This window comes from Clytia hemisphaerica, unplaced genomic scaffold, assembly GCF_902728285.1.
Source record: "Clytia hemisphaerica strain Z4C2 unplaced genomic scaffold, Clytia hemisphaerica genome assembly, whole genome shotgun sequence".
In the NCBI taxonomy this organism is placed as follows: Eukaryota; Metazoa; Cnidaria; class Hydrozoa; order Leptothecata; family Clytiidae; genus Clytia; species Clytia hemisphaerica.
In genome coordinates, this window is record NW_027103473.1 from 975265 (window position 1) to 994116 (window position 18852).

At 38.0% G+C, this 18852-nt stretch overlaps 2 protein-coding genes across 2 annotated transcripts; both read left to right on the forward strand.

Moving 5' to 3' along the window:
- The first annotated feature begins 5186 nt into the window (after positions 1-5186).
- LOC136798412 (uncharacterized) lies at positions 5187-7888 on the forward strand. The gene is made up of 4 exons (XM_067055020.1): positions 5187-5528; positions 6244-6365; positions 6569-7030; positions 7397-7888. Exons 1-4 carry the CDS (start codon positions 5187-5189, stop codon positions 7836-7838), a joined length of 1368 nt encoding a protein of 455 aa, XP_066911121.1. The 3' UTR covers positions 7839-7888.
- A 5432-nt stretch (positions 7889-13320) lies between these two features.
- Positions 13321-18795, forward strand: LOC136798506 (uncharacterized). Its single transcript, XM_067055129.1, has 5 exons — positions 13321-13406; positions 14821-14912; positions 16516-17034; positions 17366-17431; positions 17751-18795. The coding sequence occupies exons 1-5, from the start codon at positions 13361-13363 to the stop codon at positions 18246-18248; spliced, it is 1221 nt and encodes a 406-aa protein (XP_066911230.1). The 5' UTR covers positions 13321-13360; the 3' UTR covers positions 18249-18795.
- Positions 18796-18852: the final 57 nt, after the last annotated feature.

Sequence of the window (18852 nt, forward strand, 5' to 3'; positions counted from 1 at the left end):
CAGTGGACTCAGGTCACCCGACAAGATGCACCTACCCGACGATGTGTGCTCCACCTACTCCACTGAGCTATTACCGCCGAAAGCCCATCAAGTTCTTCCGTCAAAAGTATTTGGTCAGACAACTTCAACAATCGCAGTCGAAGAGGGACTCCTGAACCAATCCGTCGCTGCTATCACCACCACATGCAATTCAGTAACCTGGGATATGATCAAGGAAGCCACTTCAAGCGACAACGACATGGTTCAACTCACAGAGATCATTGAATCTGGTTTCGTTCAGCATTTAGACGAACTTCCGGAAGTACTCCACCCATATCACCAATATCGATCGGACTTATCAACACTAGACGGTGTCGTTATGTTCAAAGACAGGATCGTCATCCCACCCAGCCTTCGCAACACTATCCTTGATAATCTCCACGCAGCACATCAAGGCACCAATTCAATGATTGCTCATGCTGAATCTGCGGTGTTTTGGCCTGGTATCACGAACTCAATCAAAGAACGAAGATCTAGATGTCGCCAGTGTGACGTAATGGCGCCTTCTCAGCCAAGCATGCCCCCAACTACACCACCAACACCAGAATACCCATTCCAGTACCTGTGCTCCGACTTCTTCCACTACATGGGAAAGTATTACCTGTTATCTGTTGACCGATACTCCAATTGGCCAATCGTGGACCGTGCTAAAGATGGGAGCGCTGGATTGATCAACTGCTTACGTCGCTCATTCGTTACGTATGGCATTCCTGAGGAGCTTGCATCCGATGGTGGTCCTGAATTCACCTCCCGATCAACAGAGTCTTTCTTAAAGTCATGGGGAGTCCGTCAACGTATATCTTCCACTGCCTTCCCCCACAGCAACAGCCGTGCTGAAATTGGCGTCAAGACTGTCAAACGCATGATTGTCGGCAATACAGATGCTAGTGGGAACCTCGACACTGATGCATTCCAAAAGGCCATGCTCATCTACAGAAATACACCACAGCCAGACACACAAATCTCACCTGCTATATGCACATTTGGCCATCCCATCCGATCACCAGTACCAATCCTACCTGGAAAGTATCGTCCGCATCCCACTTGGCAAGACACCCTCCAGAAGCGTGAGGAAGCCCTACGACTACGTCACCTCAAGACTGCTGAACGACTTGCCATCGGGACCTGCCCCCTACCACCACTGAAGGTAGGAGAGCATGTACGTATCCAGAATCAAGTTGGACCAAATCCGCGCAAATGGGACAGGACTGGATCAATCATTGAAGTCAGACAGTTCGATCAATATGCTGTCAGAGTGGATGGATCAGGGAGAGTTACTCTCCGCAACAGGAAATTTCTGAGGCGCTTCACCCCTGTCATGCCTCAGAACTCTTCCTTCCAAATCCCATCACCTCCCACTCCACAACAATTAACTCAAACTCATACTTCACCTCCCACACTTACATATCCATCACAAACGCGTCCAGTCCTCCCAAATCACCCCTCATATTCAGGACTGGACAAAACTGCTGCCCCCGTGGCAGAGAAGAACGATGAGCGTCCAACATCACCTGCACCACCAATGAGGGAAGTTACAACACCACGTACTCAACGAATTGTAGTACAACATTCTGACGTCCAACCAGCACCGTCAGCTATCCAACAATCAGCAGAGCCTACTCGATCAACACCATTTGCCTCTAATGGTTCACCTTCGAAGGTTACGGCGTACAGTACTCCTACACGCTCTGCTCAACAAGTACAACACTCAACGCTACAACCCAGGCGATCTCAACGCAATAAGAGAGTCCCTGGACACTTGATTGACTATGTGTTGAAATAGGTACCTTGACTGTATGGTACGGTTTACACATCATAATCACAGGGCGAACTGTTAAGACACCCTGTTCGTTATTTCTTAGAATCTGGATGTCATGTTGACATCTTCTTGACTTTATGATACGAATTGTGTCATCACAGGGCGAACTATTAAGATACCCTGCTCATCAAAGTTTCAGCTTGGAACGTGAAGCTTGACAATGTGTTGTTGATATTTCATGGCTTCCTGTTTAGAGACTCACTTGACTGTCAGAACGTCATAGGGCGAACTTGGACCCTATCATCACATAAACATGTATATATGTATATAATAGACTTGAGACCATGTTCTCCTCATCTTTTCAGATGGACAGTAGTGTATATATTGTATGGGTACTATGCCTTATAACCTTTTGTTGTTGGACTTTCAGGGGGGAGGAAGATAGAGAGTATTTAGTAGGTATAACGATTATATATATTTCCTTTCTTGTATTTTAGATCAAACATTATAAATATCTAAATATACTAAGTAAATGGTAAACATGCCTATCTACTGCATCAAAACAATAATTGGAAAATTTTAGTGGTCATTTTAAATCGTTAGCTGTCATTTATTTTAATGCTGGAGTTTTTTAATTAATTTATCATTTTATTTGAGAAAAGCTTTGATTCCAGAATACCTTAATTCAATTAATCTTTTCTTTTAGCAGAAAAACATGCGGGAAAATAAAATGCGTAATAATGAGCGTCATGCCTATACGTTATATTATATACCCCTTAAATAACGAATAGAGCCTGGCTAATTAAAGCTCGAATATTTGTATAGAAACTCATATTACAAATTTGATGAGCTACTATCGTGCAACATAGCAGAAGGAAAACATAACTCCAAAGATGCATTTACTTGAAGATCACACAATCTTCTTTTTGAGAAAATGAAACATGGCGTTTGGAATTTATGGCGAGCAAGTTATGGAAAGCCTTTATGCAGTTTATAACGGTTTTAAGAAAAACTATGTATGCATGCCTGTTGGCACTGAAAGACTTAGATCAACTTTGGATGAACACTTTTTACAAGTCTGTCCACATTTAGTAGTGCGCAGACCAAAAGTTGCCAGGCGAAAAAGGAAGAAGCTGAGCAAAAAAGAGAAAAGAAGAGAAGATAGAAAACGTCAACGAAAAAGTTGCCTAATTATCAACTTTATTTTCATTTTTTATACAATCTACCTATACTTCATTTAGGATTTGCTTAATTTATTAGAGTATTTTTTCTTCACTGTACGTCTTATTTTATTCAGGATTTCATTAATTTATTTCTAGAGTGTTTTGTATCTAAGAAAAGTTTGAAAATCTCTCATGGATCAAAACACTACCCTCAACATAATCTCAGCAAAAGCTGAAACACCATCACACCCCAATTGCTCGACCGACAATACCAACAAATATGATACAAAACAGACAAAACATTCAAACAAACAACTATACAAAGAAAAAGAAAATGGCAAGATGAAGACAAAGCCTAGAGTCAGATGTGGTACCAAGAGTAAGCACTCTCTGGCGGCCGCGAGCCACCCGTCATCTTTACCAAAGAAGAAATAGTGTTGATCAGACACTATTTCGTACATAAAAAAAAAACAGAGAAAAGGGATTAAGATAAAAGAAATTGTAAACAAAAAAGTTTAAAATTTCTGACCATACAGTGAAGTACAGTAGAAAAAAAGAGAAAAAGTTGAAAGGTTGACCGAGAGCCCGGTTCGTAACCCCGTAACCGAGTGGCCGTACACATTGGAAACTAATTAGGAAATGAGACAAACTTAACAAACTTAGACACAAACTACAAATATGAATATACTGGACAGGTTCGGTCTATTTTAAGGTGCGTGTCCAAAGTCTCGAAATTTGAGCCGCTTAAAAATATATTTGAAACTTTTACAACATTCCTACCAAAAATCATTACCCAGACGGTGTCAATCAAACATAATTGAATATTACCTAGGAATTGGCCGTTCAATAGCGTTCCGTGGCGAAACTAAAAATAGCTCATCTAAGGTTACGTAATGTTTTGAATTTTCTTCGCAAAGCATTGTGGGATCGCAAGTCAGACTAATCTGGTACCAGATGTGGAAATATGCTACGACACGCTTTGCTCTAAAGATCGGGCATATTTTAACATCTGGAAGGTTTGCATTACGGGATTTGACTTGACCGCGTTTAAACATTTTGTGAGGAGCTTGGAAACGATCAACATAACAAGTTAGCATCTACTTCCTATCGGATGCGAGTGCTTAGCAGAAAATAATAACAAATCTGATTCGCATCAGATTTGTTATATTCTCTAGGCTAGCACCATATTTGTTATTAGCACCATATTCGATATGGTTCGGAATCATATTCATGTACTAGTAAACAAACATAAACAGTCCCTAATTTAGTCCCCATTTACATGAAAATACAACTTAAAACATGAATTTATTGCTTTTTCCTACTTACCTAGACATACTCGATAAATATTACACTAACCTTCATAGTTTTCAGGACCTCAAAAGTGAATTTTCAATGTGCTCTGTAAAATTACAAAATTGGGCTGTTCTGTTGGCACACAAAAAGTGAGGTTAATCGTTAGTAAGATACAAACTACCTATACAGAAGTCTGTAGATCTTTCTGAAGACAAAATTATCTGTTTTGTACACATATTTGTACTGCTGCTAGAGACTTTGACTGACTTTGTTGTGTTGTCGGTCAGTCGGTTGTGTTCAGTTGTCTGGCGGTCAACAGTCGTTTTGATAGGACCGCACACGATTATACCAACATGAAACTGACTGAAAAAGCATAAGGAACATACCTGTTACTGTTTCTTTATGATCTTTGAGTTTGGATTTGAGAAAAATCAGTAAAAATCAGTCCACCAAAACAAACAAAAAATAATCAACATTTGTGTGCAAAAAACAATCTTTAAAAGGTTGGTGCATTTACAGAAATTACACTGAATACTAAAAGTAATACTAAGAAAGTATAAAGACATTTATATTGTAAAAAATATCCACCAAAACAAACCAAAAACAACCAAAATCTAACAAAAGTTCTTCACTACTTGCCCCTCTTGAATCAGAAATTTGCTTTGTCATTGAAGCGCCAAAACTGTAAATAAAATTAGTTTTTGACGGTCGGCGCAGCAGACATTTTCATGCTAAATTTTGTTCAGTCGGGACGAACAAAATTCTTGAGCAAGCGAAGATATAGCCATTGAACCCGACTGTTGTCGGCACATCAATGGGCCACTACTAAATCTCTCCGATGGTATATTGGCCCGCTCCTTTAAGAGCTTTAGCGTGGGCGGCCGCCAATACGCCATCGGAATATCAGATAAAAGTCAGACAAACAAATCAAGATGGCGGGCGAATTCAGTGGATCTCACAGTAGAAAAGGTGCTACAAAACATTGTTGTTGGGGAAATTGTAAACATGACAGTCGATATCCTGAGAATTTGGCTGCTGGAACTTATTTTTTACCTTTCCCAAAGCCAGGAAAACTTAAAGATGGCATGACTCAATGGGAAAGAAACAGACAAAACGAAAGAACTGAGAAAACTAAACGATGGTTACATGCATGTGGGAGAAAGAACTTTGGAATAGAAAATGTGAAGCCCTACACTTATATTTGTTCAGTCCATTTTGTTGGTGGTTCTGGGCCTACTGATCAAAACCCTGACCCATTGTTGGCTACCTTGACAGTATAAACCTAACTCTTCACACAAAAATTACGGGAAACGCATGTTTGGACTTTGTACCCTATGCTGCACTCAAGCACTGAAGCCAAAGTCCCGCAAAGGCGGGACAAAAATCAGTTTTTTGAAGTTTGCAAAAAAACGCCACATAGAAGATCTTTCAAATTCAGTATGTGAATAGAGCAGTAAAAAATACAACTTTTCTATTTTTCCTTTTTTTTGCAAAAGTTCTAGGAATGAAAATAAAGGGATAATGATAATTGAATACTATCCATTGATGACCCGCGGCACTATCGTAAAGCTAGAATCGCTTCGCGTACTCTTCGCTTGAGAAAATGATTGACAGATTGAATTTTTTCAACCCGCGCAGGAGTTCGCGGAGCGTTCTCGGCTCAATCCTCGGACCGCGCTAAAAATGGTAGACTGAGCTGTGATAGATCATTTCGATGGAAGTTGTTGGAATGTTTACAAGGCTCTTGACAGAAAATCGTTTGTTTTATTGTCAATGGTGACAGTGTGGTTATTAATTTTGTTAGATCTGACAAATTGATGTTTGTAAGTGCACTTTATAGTTTTGATTCCCATTGAAGAATCATATTCTGGTTTTCATGTTATTAGATGCTGTTTTAGAGCTTTAGGTCTACACTGCTTGACCGAAGCCGAAGTAAACAAGAGACTTAAAAAAAGAAAAGCACCAACACTTCGCCAACCAATTTTAAAGCAGTGTAAAACCAAAACTGAGATTAATCATTTTGAAAGAGACTCTGATGACAATGAAGGACCTGTATCTCCACTGCCGCTGGCTGATCCTGTTGAACCCTTTCAAAAAGATGCATCGACCCAGTATGATCCACCACCGATAACTTTTGAATCCGTTTCCACTCAGACTGTTGACCAGCGTACCTTAATGGTTGACCAGTCATGTCAATCTGAATCAGATAAGTTGGCTATTGCTGCACGTATCGATAACATTATCTTGAAAAATTAAATAAATATTTTGAGATCAACATCTTCTGATGATGAAAATTCAAACCCAATGGATGTAGAATCAATATTAAAATCAGAGAAGACAGCCAAATACTTCTCACTCCAAGACACTTTTGGGATCTGTGCGAATTCCTCGGTGATGCCAAGCATCATTTGACATATTGGAATAGCAAGAAAGATTCAACTAATGAAAATGCAAGAAGTACCAGGGCCTGTTGTCTTACCCTCCCCCAGCAGCTTTTCATTACTTTATTGAGATTACGCCGTGGTTTTAACATAATGACGATCGCCCATTTTTACAGTGTCAGTGAAAGTACAATACGAACCATATTCACTACTTGGATCATGTTTATTTTTCATCATTTTAAATCCATCGCCCATCAATTTTGTCCAGAGAGACAGGCCTTCAGAAAATTTCTTTCAAAGGTGTTTCACCCTTTCAAAAACATACGTGCCAGTGTTGATTGCACAGAGTTCAAGTGTCAGACCCCAAGGGACTACAAACAACAGGGTCATATGTATTCCAGCTCCGGGGGGGGGGGGGGGGTACTTAGGCAAAATGGGTGGCGGGTATGTGCGAGCCATAAGGGTACCTTTTTTCGATCCTCAAAAGTCTCTCAAAGGGGTACAAATTCAAAAGTTAGTCTCTGAAAGGGTCCCAAAATCACGAAAATCAAAAATTTCTCTCTCAAAGGGTCACGATTTCCAAAAATTTTGACCAAAATTTGGTGAAAATCAAACCAAAATTTGGAAAAAATTGACCAAAATTTAGGAAAAAGTCTCTCAAAGGGTCCCAAAATCACCAAAATTTAGTCTCTCAAAGGGTCGATTTTCGATTTTTGGCTCGGACATACCCGTCACCTCGCAAACCTAGTACCCCCCCCGGGTTCCAGCTACAAAAGTCACTGTACCATGAAATGCATGATTGCTGTCAATCCAAATGGAGCTGCATGCTTTGTTTCAGATCTTTTCGAGGGTAGTACCACTGATGTTGATTTGTTTGAACGTTCTGGCATATTGCAACATGTTAATTACAAAGATTCGTTCCTTGTCGATAAAGGTTTCACTGTCCAGCATTTGTTACTACCAAAGCAAGCTACTATTTTTATACCTCCTTTTCTAGGTAAGCGTGAAAAGTTCACAAAGGAGGAAATCATTCTTACAAAAAGAATAGCAAAAGCAAGAATTCACGTTGAACGTTTTAACGAGCGCTTGAAAAAATTCAGACTTATTGACAGGATAATTCCCTTGTCATTAGCTCATATGGCTTCGCAGTTGGTATTTGTTGGGTGCATGCTTGTTAACTTTCAAGAATTTTTATGCAAATAAATGTTTTTTTGTAGAAAAATAAGATGATTTAGTATTTGACTTACATGACTTACATCTTTTTCTAGACTTTTTAGAACCTACCAAATCAAAGTGCCACAAATATGAATTTTCATAGTACATTTCAAAATTTTAATACAAGTTATCTTTTGTAAGGAAAAATAGAATCTCAGAAATAAAACTTATGATCAATTTTTTTTTTCTTTTCAAAATAACATTTATTTTTCACTGTATTAGATGTATTTTAAACTTATGTCATCTTTTTTATTAAAAGAATTTTCCAGATTTTGAAATTATCATGAACGATGTTTTAGCATTTTGAGTTTTATTTATAAGTTTGATCTGAAAGTTTTGAGTCCTTTCCTTTCACCTTCTTTTCCACATTGAAGGACACACAACAAGATGAACATACTTATAAGAAATCTCTCAGAGGAACTTTCTGGTACTTTTCAAGTTTGTTAAAAATATTACAACTTAAAAGGCAATCACTAATTACAACAATGACTTTGTGAAACTTTTATGGGTTCACATGTTCTATCCCAAACTTATTGTCAACATTTTCAAACTCTCAAAAAAGTACCATTGTCTAATGATTTTATCCTTATTGTATAACATGTTGTAAATCGTGAATGTAGGAGTCGTAATATTTATTTTATTTTATTTTGAGTAGCATTTTATTATCATTCAAAACTTTGTATTATTATTACTTTTTTTTTAGTTTATTATGACCCAGGCAACGAATGGTCCTGGGAAAGATAATATTCATTTCAAATCTATTTTTGTCCATCAAGATTTAATCAACCCGCAATGAGAAAGGGTCACAGGTTGTTAGTGATTTCGAAACATTTATTTCATCAATCTTTTGACCACGTGCGTTTTTATAAGAATATTCAAGAATTAAGAATAGCACCGTCATGAATATTACCACTTGATTTTTTAATAGATTTTTCGATTTCGGTTTATTGCCTTCCAGGGTATTTTCTAAAGTTCATTAGACCATTGTATAAATGTTCTACATTTTGAGACTGGTCTTTTCCTACGGGGGGCGCTAATTAACTTTTCGAAAATTTCCACCCGCTTATTCCAAAACCTCCGGCTATTAGATACCCGAGAGTACCAGACGGCGACAAGAAAAGTTTTTTCAGTTTCTAGATTTTTAGCTGCTTTGCTGTTTAGAAGCTTAATGTTGGGCTTTTCCAGAAAAAAATTTGAATATGGAGGGAGGGCAGGAGGATAATATTTTTTGGAAATTTACCCCCCGGGCAGCAAGTTTAACCCCTCGGACAACCATTTTAGTTGGGGGTCATCCACATATTACGTACGCAGTAAACGATTCTTTGATGCTCTCCTGGTCTACAGATGGGAACTGTTCCATCCACAAAGCCCCAGCAATTTTCAAGGGCTGCTCCTTTTGCATGGATAGCATCTGCATACTCTTGAAGCTTGACTGGACTTAGCCAGGGTTGATTTATTGGGTTAAGGTCGGTTAGTTTGTTATCAAACTGGCTGTAAACATGCTCAACAATGTAATTTGTTATCATGCAAATTTCAGGTACAGGTCTACCAAAACGTGGGATCATATCACCATATCTGCATGGGTAGGCAAATCTTCTCAGGAACATGCAAAATGCTTCTAATCCTGGACAAATTGTTCTGTTTTTACATCTAACAGTGTCTGGAATGTTCAATACATTTCTCAATAAGATAACATCATTTCTGTACATTCTGAATTCAGCCCAGCATTCTGCTTCAGACACAACCAACAAATCGAAAGGGTTGTAAATCCAAAATGGAAAGTCAGGATTTTTGCTTGTATAAAGGTCAAATAGAATTCTTCGTCAGAAATAAGATTCTGACTGTAAGCTAAGAGCAACAACTCTCTTGTTTCGCGAAAAGACGCCATATTTGTTATGATTTTTTGGGCGCTTTACAGATTAATTTGCTTAATGAATTTTGCTCTAAATGCGTCGACGTCGACGTCAACATCAAATTTACCCGTCCTGGAACGCTCCGTCCTCTTTGCTTAAGCTCGCTAATGCGAGCGCTACAACGGGATAATTTGGCGATCAATCAACCTAGCCTTAAAATCATCGAACCTACCCATGTCATCTTGGGAGCAAGTATTACCAAATGCACTTCACAGTATCCGCTCTCTGTTATGCACATCCACAAATTCCACACCACATAAAAGATTGTTTAACTTAAACCGAAAATCCACAACAGGAAATTCCTTTCCTTCATGGTTATCTACACCAGGTCCTGTGTATGTCAAGAAACATGTTCGACAATCAAAATATGACTCGTTAGTTGAAGAAGCTGAGTTAATCGAAGCAAATCCAGAATATGCCTATGTGAGATTAAAGAGTGGCAACGAGACCACCGTTTCTATTAGAGACTTGGCACCCTTTCCCATAGAGGAAAGAAACTCATTCAATGATAACACTGAAATTGTTGAGGAGCCGGAACAACTAGAACCGGCTAGTGAAACAGTTATTGAACCTAGGCGTTCAACTGGTGAACGGAAGGCTCCAGAGCGATTTGATGATACCGATTTGTCATCACTTTAAACTGTTTTAAACTTGTTTCATTTCGTTATATACATAGGCTTCATATCTTTACGGTTTTATATCTTAGGACTCTTTTGTATCTTAGGGGGGAAGATTGTTATATTTTATCTTCTCGTTTTAGATGTACAGTATGTGGCCCCCAAAACGTCGATCAAATTTGAAATCTCTCTCAAATCTAGAGGAAAAGAGGTTTTACAACAATTTTTGCTGCATGAAAAGCTTTAACGTCTCTACTTTATTTCCTGGAAGTTCTTTTTCAAAATTTTCAATTTAAACAATATTTTTCAATCGCTTAAAGATAGGTAGCTTCAAACGGAGGTTTGAAATTTTAGCGATTTCTCGGGATATCTTTAAGATTTGAATACAAAAATTTGACCATAGTTTTAAAATTTTTACAGTTGGTTGTCAAAATGCAGGTTTGGGGCCCTCAAAACGGGGGTGTAGTTAAAATCAAATTATTAAGCTCAGTGGTAATAGGGGGAACTATGAACATATTTGTGCTTTCCCTTAAATTTACGACCCGATGGATGTAAAATTTATGATTTTTATGAAATATTTCAAGATTTTCGATATTGCAAAGTCCAAAATGACAATTTTGATTTAACAACCTCTTAATCAAGTTTTTGAAAACAAATCCCTTTTGAAAATAGTTCCATCCATGTATGGAATAAGCTGTGAAAATTTTAGAAAAAAAGCTTAACTGAAACTGAAAATATTAAGCTTTAAAGATATTTTCTCCTATATTTTGCAAAAAAATGACAGAATTTGCCGTTTTTGCTGATTCAGCGAAAATTTTTATATATAATGTTAATTTTTTGTTATAAACTATTAACTCAAAATCGGGATTCTGTTCTCATAAATCCAAAATCAGCTTCTCATTACCCATGACCCTTTGCGCGGTATGAACAAATCGCAAGTGCGCGAACGAAAAGATCAAACTGGGCATGCCTCTAACTGGACTACAAACCTGGACTGGCTAGATTGTGTACAAAGCAGCAAAAGTTACAGCATAATAAATTGGTTGGCTACACAGTATAATATAGTTATGAGTTTAGAAAATGTTTGCTAAAACTGGGGGACAATGGCCGAAAATACACAAAAATTTCAATTGACATAGATAGTCTAGGATAGACATCGTCTGGAAAGTAGTGCTAATTTTTTGAAGAACGGTACCAGTTTAAATTAAGTTTACTCTTGCAGTTTTTTACATCTGTATATATATTCTAAAATGTCAACACTTGAAAACTTGGTGGAAGTAGAGTATATCAAGAACTTAGTAAGACAAGGACATTCGCATCAATTTATTGCTTCACATCTATCTGCCCTTTATCCTGATGTAAGGGGATTGAGTGCCCGGAGTGTTAGAAGATTTTGTTCTGCTCATGGTATCCCAAAGCTGAAAAAGAATGAAGTTGATGAGCTGGTGACAACTTTGTTGTAAATTATGGGCATGGCTACGGGAGGGCAATGATGCAAGGCAGTATTCGAGCTGCCTTTGGTGTTGTTTCCCAAAGAAGAGTGTCAGAGTCACTAAGAAGAGTAGCCCCTGATGCATATGATGTTAGAACAAGAGATATCCTGGTTCGCACTAACCCAATCTTTGGGTATAAAGCACATATGGATCAAAATGAGAAGATTGGTCGAAACTTTGGCTGCACCCATGTGGCTTTGATAGATGGCTGTTCCCGTATGATTTGTGGTTATGCCTCAATGGAGGTGAAAAATCCCATTTTGATATACGAGTTTGTTTACTGTAAAGCTGTTGTTGAGTTTGGACTTAGGAATCAATTGAGGTTAGATCATGGGCGTGAATTCTGTCTTTGCATTTTTGTTAAAGACTTAATCAAAGACTATCGACTTTTAAAAGAAAAATCTCCATGGAAACAAACTCGTTCAACGTTCAACTGATAACAATGTCATTGAACGTTTTTGGCCTGAGTTAAATTCCCGTGTTAATTATCCTATTAAAAGAGCTATGNTCTACGGCTCAATATCCTGGACATTAACTTCTACGCTGGAAAGAAAGATCGATATGGAGCTTATACAACAATGTTGAAAGTAGCGTTAAACGAATCCTGGATGGATCACCTTACTAATGTCGAGCTTTATGGCAAGATACCTCGCGTTACATCAACAATCCGAGAACAGCGCCTACGTTTTGCTGGCCACTGCTGGCGGAGCAAAAACGAACTATCCTCAGAGGTAATACTTTGGGAGCATCTTCACGGAAAAAGACCAAGGGGTAGACCAAACAAAACCTACATCGACCAACTGAGAGATGATGCAGGTTGATCAAAGGAAGACCTTCAAAATGCCATGGGACATCGGCAACAATGGAGAGAACGTGTCATCGCAAGCCGAGCAAGCTCGACCTAGTAAGGTAAGGTATAAAAAAATCAGGTAAAAGTTTTGGTCGGGTGATAAAATATCGGGGAAAAAGTTCGTCGGGGGAAAATTTCGTCACCCCAAAGGCAAGTGATGTTCGTGAAGTAATTTATGAAAAGGTCTATAGTCTAGCTAGTTCGAAAACCAAATATAAGCCGGAATAGGTCATTGGACTGTTCGATTTAATTTCCATACAGGAGGCATATGCTATACCATGGACCTAGAATGATCTTGATGTTCTTTCAACGTTCATCTTGGAACGTTATATGGATGTTGTGGACGCTAGAATGACGTTGAAATAACGTTGTTTGTTGGCAGGGTAAGGAAACCAGCGCTTAAAATTTAGTTTATCAGAACCAATACAGTGAAGTTCAAGCAAAGACAAATTAAATATTGAATTAGAATCCAGCAATAATTTTGTCATTACATTTCCATCAATTGATAATAAAAAAATGCATACATCGAAGTTTGATTAGCTCAAATAAAGACAAGGTAAGTACAATCTATTATTTTCCATTTTCCATTCAAATTTCACAATTCACATAGAGAGACAGCCGTTATTTAACGCTTCGAATGTTCTTCTTCAAGCCACCGAAGACAAAGCACCAGAAAAGTACAGGTAAAATATTAATTTTAATTATTTAGGATTTTATCCTTATTTATTATTCTTCCATTAGCCTAATTGTACCTAGCCATTATACGTAAGGCACCAGATACACTTCATACAACTTTTCTTCAGACCCTTCGAAATCTTCAAAAAAATAACCTGCCCCTAGGCTACACGCATCTCCTCTGTTATATTTTGATATAGGAACTACGTATCGTGGAAAAAGTTCTCGTCCGAGAGTTACCCCGTCTTTGTGTTTTTGAATTTTAGAAACTTGACAAGGCCGTCACCCGGCGTAAATGTTCTATATTTTTATTTTATAGCAAAATATTTCGCAGGTCTATTGACCTCTATGAAACAGAACTTTTGATTTTACATTTTACAAAGTTTTTCCTTCCATTCTTCAAAATCAAAGTCGAGTCAATCAATTGAAGACTTGTAAGGATGGTGCTTCAACAATATCTTCTTCTAGATCATTCCAAGGTTTTACACTTCTGTAAAAAAGAGTTGCTTTGGTTGCCTCTCATACCGTCATTAGCAAAGTTCCTTTGAAGCTCGTAATCATGCTGACGCCGTGGTCGTGTCCCAGGAGCATATTTCTCTGATCTTATGGACTCGTCATAAAAATATATGAGAGACCCTTAAATTTCATTACATTTTGATTAAAAATTGAATGGCTAATAAGGGTTAATACAACCATTGGATTTCTGATTTCTGACTTTTTTAGAAAATTGAAACAGCTTACCCCAAATTTGGAGTGACCCTCGGACAGGAATTTTATACACGATACAAACATCTCCTTTATCAAAATAAAGTCTGGGGATGCAAGCAGCATAACCTGTAGGCTGCTGGCATCCACTAACGGATTCGTGCTCCTTATACTACATGGGGTTTTGTAGAGGTCTGCGATTCAGACTACATAACCTGTGTCTATCTACATCCCTTTGCGGAAAAACTATATCGAAATGGCAAGTATTTCCTTAACGGGAAATACTTCCTGAAAGCGAAGGTGGGAAGCTTCCAGGACCGGCTAGAGTTTCCGAATCAAGAAGAGAGCATGTTTCCCGATCGGAAAAGTTGGCTTTGAGCATTCCGGAAATGACCGTGAAAGATAAATAGTTGATCCTTGTTGTAAATGAGGGAAAATAAATAATATTCACCGGGTAACCGTCTCTTGATTCCATTTTTGCCTCCTGATTCGGCGTAAACTTCCCGAACGAAGCACTAAAAATCGGTGGAAAATTCAAAATGGCGACCGTAAAGAGTGACCAAATCGGGAAGTTAACCCTTTTCAAGCAATCCCACCTTCCCGTTCGGGAAACAATTCCCGTGAAAGCAGTTCTTGTCGTTTCAATATATTGTTACCGACTGACTTCCCTTACGTATAATGCATACAGTTTCAATATAATCATTACTTTGATTTCAGTAAGGATCACCAAGATGTCATCATCAATGCTGATCTTGGTAACATTAATATGCACCGCAACACTTTCTATTGCATATCCCTTCAATCATAAAGTATGTATTATTGTTGACGATTGTTGTTGTATCGATCAAAAACAAGAATATCCCAGTAAATTTAACCTGATTACACGTTTTTTTTTATAAGAACAAAGTATATAAGAACATAAGGCTTCGATGGCCGAAATATTAAGAACATGTTAAGAACATTTTAAGGCTTTGTGGACTCAAAACACCCAATTTCTTAGGAAATTGCACAAAAATACTCACAAAATGGGAAAATAAGAACATTTTAAGAACATTTTTAGGCTTAAAACTCAAAAAGTTTAGAACATCGGAAGGGTTCAAAAATTTTCGACGTTCTTATAAAAAAAAACGTGTACAGATAGTCATAATTTTTCTTAAAGGTTTTGTTTTTAAATAAGAGTGATATCGTTTGCTTACTCATCACTTTTAATTCACAAGCTTTTTCACATTGAATTGACACGGATGTGGAGCAAGATTGGTCAAAAAAAGGAGAAGAAAAGTACTTTTTTGTATATGTCAGCACAATATAACAAAAGGCAGACACTGTCCTGACACGAAATATGTGTCTGATATGAAACGGGAACACTTATGTAGAAATGAAACCTTTAAGCACACGGTAAACCTCTGTACCTCTGTATAAAGCACTGATTTATAAAGCCCAAATGGCTAGATGGCGTGCTTTAGCTGAAAAGTGTGCCGTGGTTAGGTAGGAAATCCTACCTAAGTCACGTGACATTACAATAGAATTTTAGCGCTTGACCAATAGAAACTACGCGGGTTTTCGAAAAACAATAGCAACAATTTGTTTTGCTAAAAGCACAACTTACAGAAATCTGTGGCGCTTGAAAATTAACCATCTGAGGAATATAGCCACTTTCATAACAAGAATCTTATGACGTGCCACGATCTTTTTTCTGATACGGTGAACTATTTTCCGATACAATCACGCAATTCTGTTGTCATTCCCAGTCCTTTGAAACGAGCACGGTCCTTACGAACCCAAGATGGCATATTTGTCAGATCGCTTGTTTTCACACATCCCTTTAGAACTTTAGCGTTGTTTGCAGAAAACAATGAAAATCTATCTGATCTCAGGTTAACTAAATTTTACTCACAAGTACCTTAAAACTGTCACATAAGTTGAAATTTAGTCTTTTCACCAAACTGGATCCGCTTATTAAATTATACTAAGAGCATAAATTGTATCCAAGAATTATTTTAAAGTTTATGTCAAGTATATTTGGGTACACTCACTGAGTAGTCTGAATCGCAGACCTCTATAGATATACTTCTATAAGAAACTTTTTTCGCTAGAGGATGAGCAGAAGCCTACTCACTGAGCTTCATTTAGACCCTGAAGGCACTTTTTATTAATCCCGGGCATACAAAATCTTTGATCGAGGTTTTTTTGAAAGTGGTATCGAAATCACATCGACAGCACTAGATATAATTTTACTTGCACACCAGAGATGTAAAGCCATTTGCCTTCAGGCAAAGTTTTAACACTACAACGACTTCTTTGAGGGCAATAATTACAAAAAAAACTCCGATCAAAGATGGCGGATATAGCTTCGTCCAAGGTCGATAAAGGTTAGTGGGTATAATTTACAGATGATCTTTTTAATTCTCATAGGATAGCGAAAGAGTGGTTAAGAAGGATCGACAATCAGCTTTTGATGAAGAGCGTATGCGTGGTCCACCAGAGAAAGAAGCAGTGCTCGATCAAGGAGTTGTTAAGAAGGATGGACAATCAGCTTTTGATGAAGAGCGTATGCGTGGGCCACCAGAGAAAGAAGCAGTGCTCGATCAAGGAGTTGTTATGAAGGATGGACAATCAGCTTTTGATGAAGAGCGCATGCGTGGTCCACCAGAGAAAGAAGCAGTGCTCGATCAAGGAGTTGTTATGAAGGATGGACAATCAGCTTTTGATGAAGAGCGCATGCGTGGGCCACCAAAAAAAGAAGCAGTGCTCGATCAAGGAGTTGTTATGAAGGATGGACAATCAGCTTTTGATGAAGAGCGCATGCGTGGGCCACCAGAAAAAGAAGCAGTGCTCGATCAAGGAGTTGTTATGAAGGATGGACAATCAGCTTTAGATGAAGAGCAAATGCGTGGTCCACCAGAAAAAGAAGCAGTTCTTGATCAATTTATGGTGAGCTTTCTTTAAGCTACTCGTTTAACTATAATAAATACTGAAAAATGTCAATATGTTTCTCGCTTAATTTTTTTAGGCTGCTGGTATCCACTAAAAGATTCGTACTCCTTATCGTACCTATAGTACTTGAACTACCTGCTATTTTGTCCTATCCAGATATAACTAAAGGCTTCAAAAATGACAAAAAATGCTAAAAAATAAGAACTAATGAGCATGGAATTACTGTTAGTAATAAGTAATTTGTATAAAGCACCAAATACCTCTGTTTTGCCCTCTACTTAAAAAAATGAATCCTTTTACAACCAAAAATTTTTTTTCCTCCACATAGGATAAAAGAAAGATTACTAGTCAACAAGAGCCACCAGAGAAAGAAGCAGTGCTCGATCAATTAGAGGTGAGATTATTTTAAGCCCCCCCCCCTCATCTGCGAAAAGAAATTAATTTTAACAAAATCAGCTTTTCGTCCTTGAAAGCTCTTTTCCAAATTATAAGTAGTCTATACACAGACCCGATATCTACGTCTAACTTCAAAATTCATTGCCGTAGAGGTTTATTATTGTCTTTTCTCATTTGAGATTTTTCAAACCGACCGCTGCGATGGAGTGCGGGTGAGAGAAGATAGATAATAGGAGGGGTGTTTGAAATCTTCTAGACTTAAAACTTTCCCTCTACAGGGGCTTTCATTCTTTCCAATATTTTGATTTATTTTTTAGGATGCGTTTAAAGTCGGAAATTGGCAAAGAATTGGCGATGAACTCGAAAAAAGAGATTGGCGAAGACCTGGCGATGAACTCGAAAAAAGAAATTGGCCAAGACCTGGCGATGAACTCGAAAAAAGAAATTGGCCAAGACCAGGCGATGAACTCGAAAAAAGAAATTGGCCAAGGCCAGGCGATGAACTCGAAAAAAGAAATTGGCCAAGACCTGGCGATGAACTCGAAAAAAGAAATTGGCCAAGACCTGGTGATGAACTCGAAAAAGGAAATTGGCCAAGACCTGGCGGCGATGAACCCGAAAAAAGAAATTGGCCAAGACCTGGCGGCGATGAACCCGAAAAAAGAAATTGGCCAAGACCTGGCGATGAACTCGAAAAAAGAAATTGGCCAAGACCTGGCGATGAACTCAAAAAAAGAAATTGGCCAAGACCTGGCGATGAACCCAAAAAAAGAAATTGGCCAAGACCAGGCGATGAACCCGAAAAAAATTCATGATTATCTTGAATAGCATAATGATTTAGTGCAATGATTTACGCCATATATATACCCGGTTTCGAACCGGGTTCTGGGTCAACTTTTTGAAAATTTGTGTTTTTTGTCTTACATAATAATGTTGTCTTGTCTTTTGTCGTTTGTCTTGTTACTTGTCTCTTTGAACTTGTTTGTTTTGTCTGTTGTTTAACCTTTTTGTGGTCTTGACCTGGTACAAGTATGTTTCTTTGTATTTGCGTGCGAGTATGCATATTTTGTTATGTTTGTTAGTTTGTTTGGTCCAGGGTTACGGAATCTAGGGGAGGCTGAGTGTTGGACGTCCTTAAAACATGTCTAAAGCCGCTGCACCTGTCGCAAGTTGGGGACGCGTCGGGGACTCTAGATTACATTATATTTTTGTTGGGGTTTTTGGTAGTTTTTAGTGTTTATATTTTTGTGATTGTTGTGTTTATGTTTCTGCTTAGCTTTTTAAACTTTATATCTATTGTTTTGTTGGTTAACTCCTGTTTTCGCATAAAATTCTCATTTCTTGACATAATATTTGATTGGTTTGATTTATATATTTAGAAAAATTCAAATAAATAATAGAAAAAAACCGTATAATTAT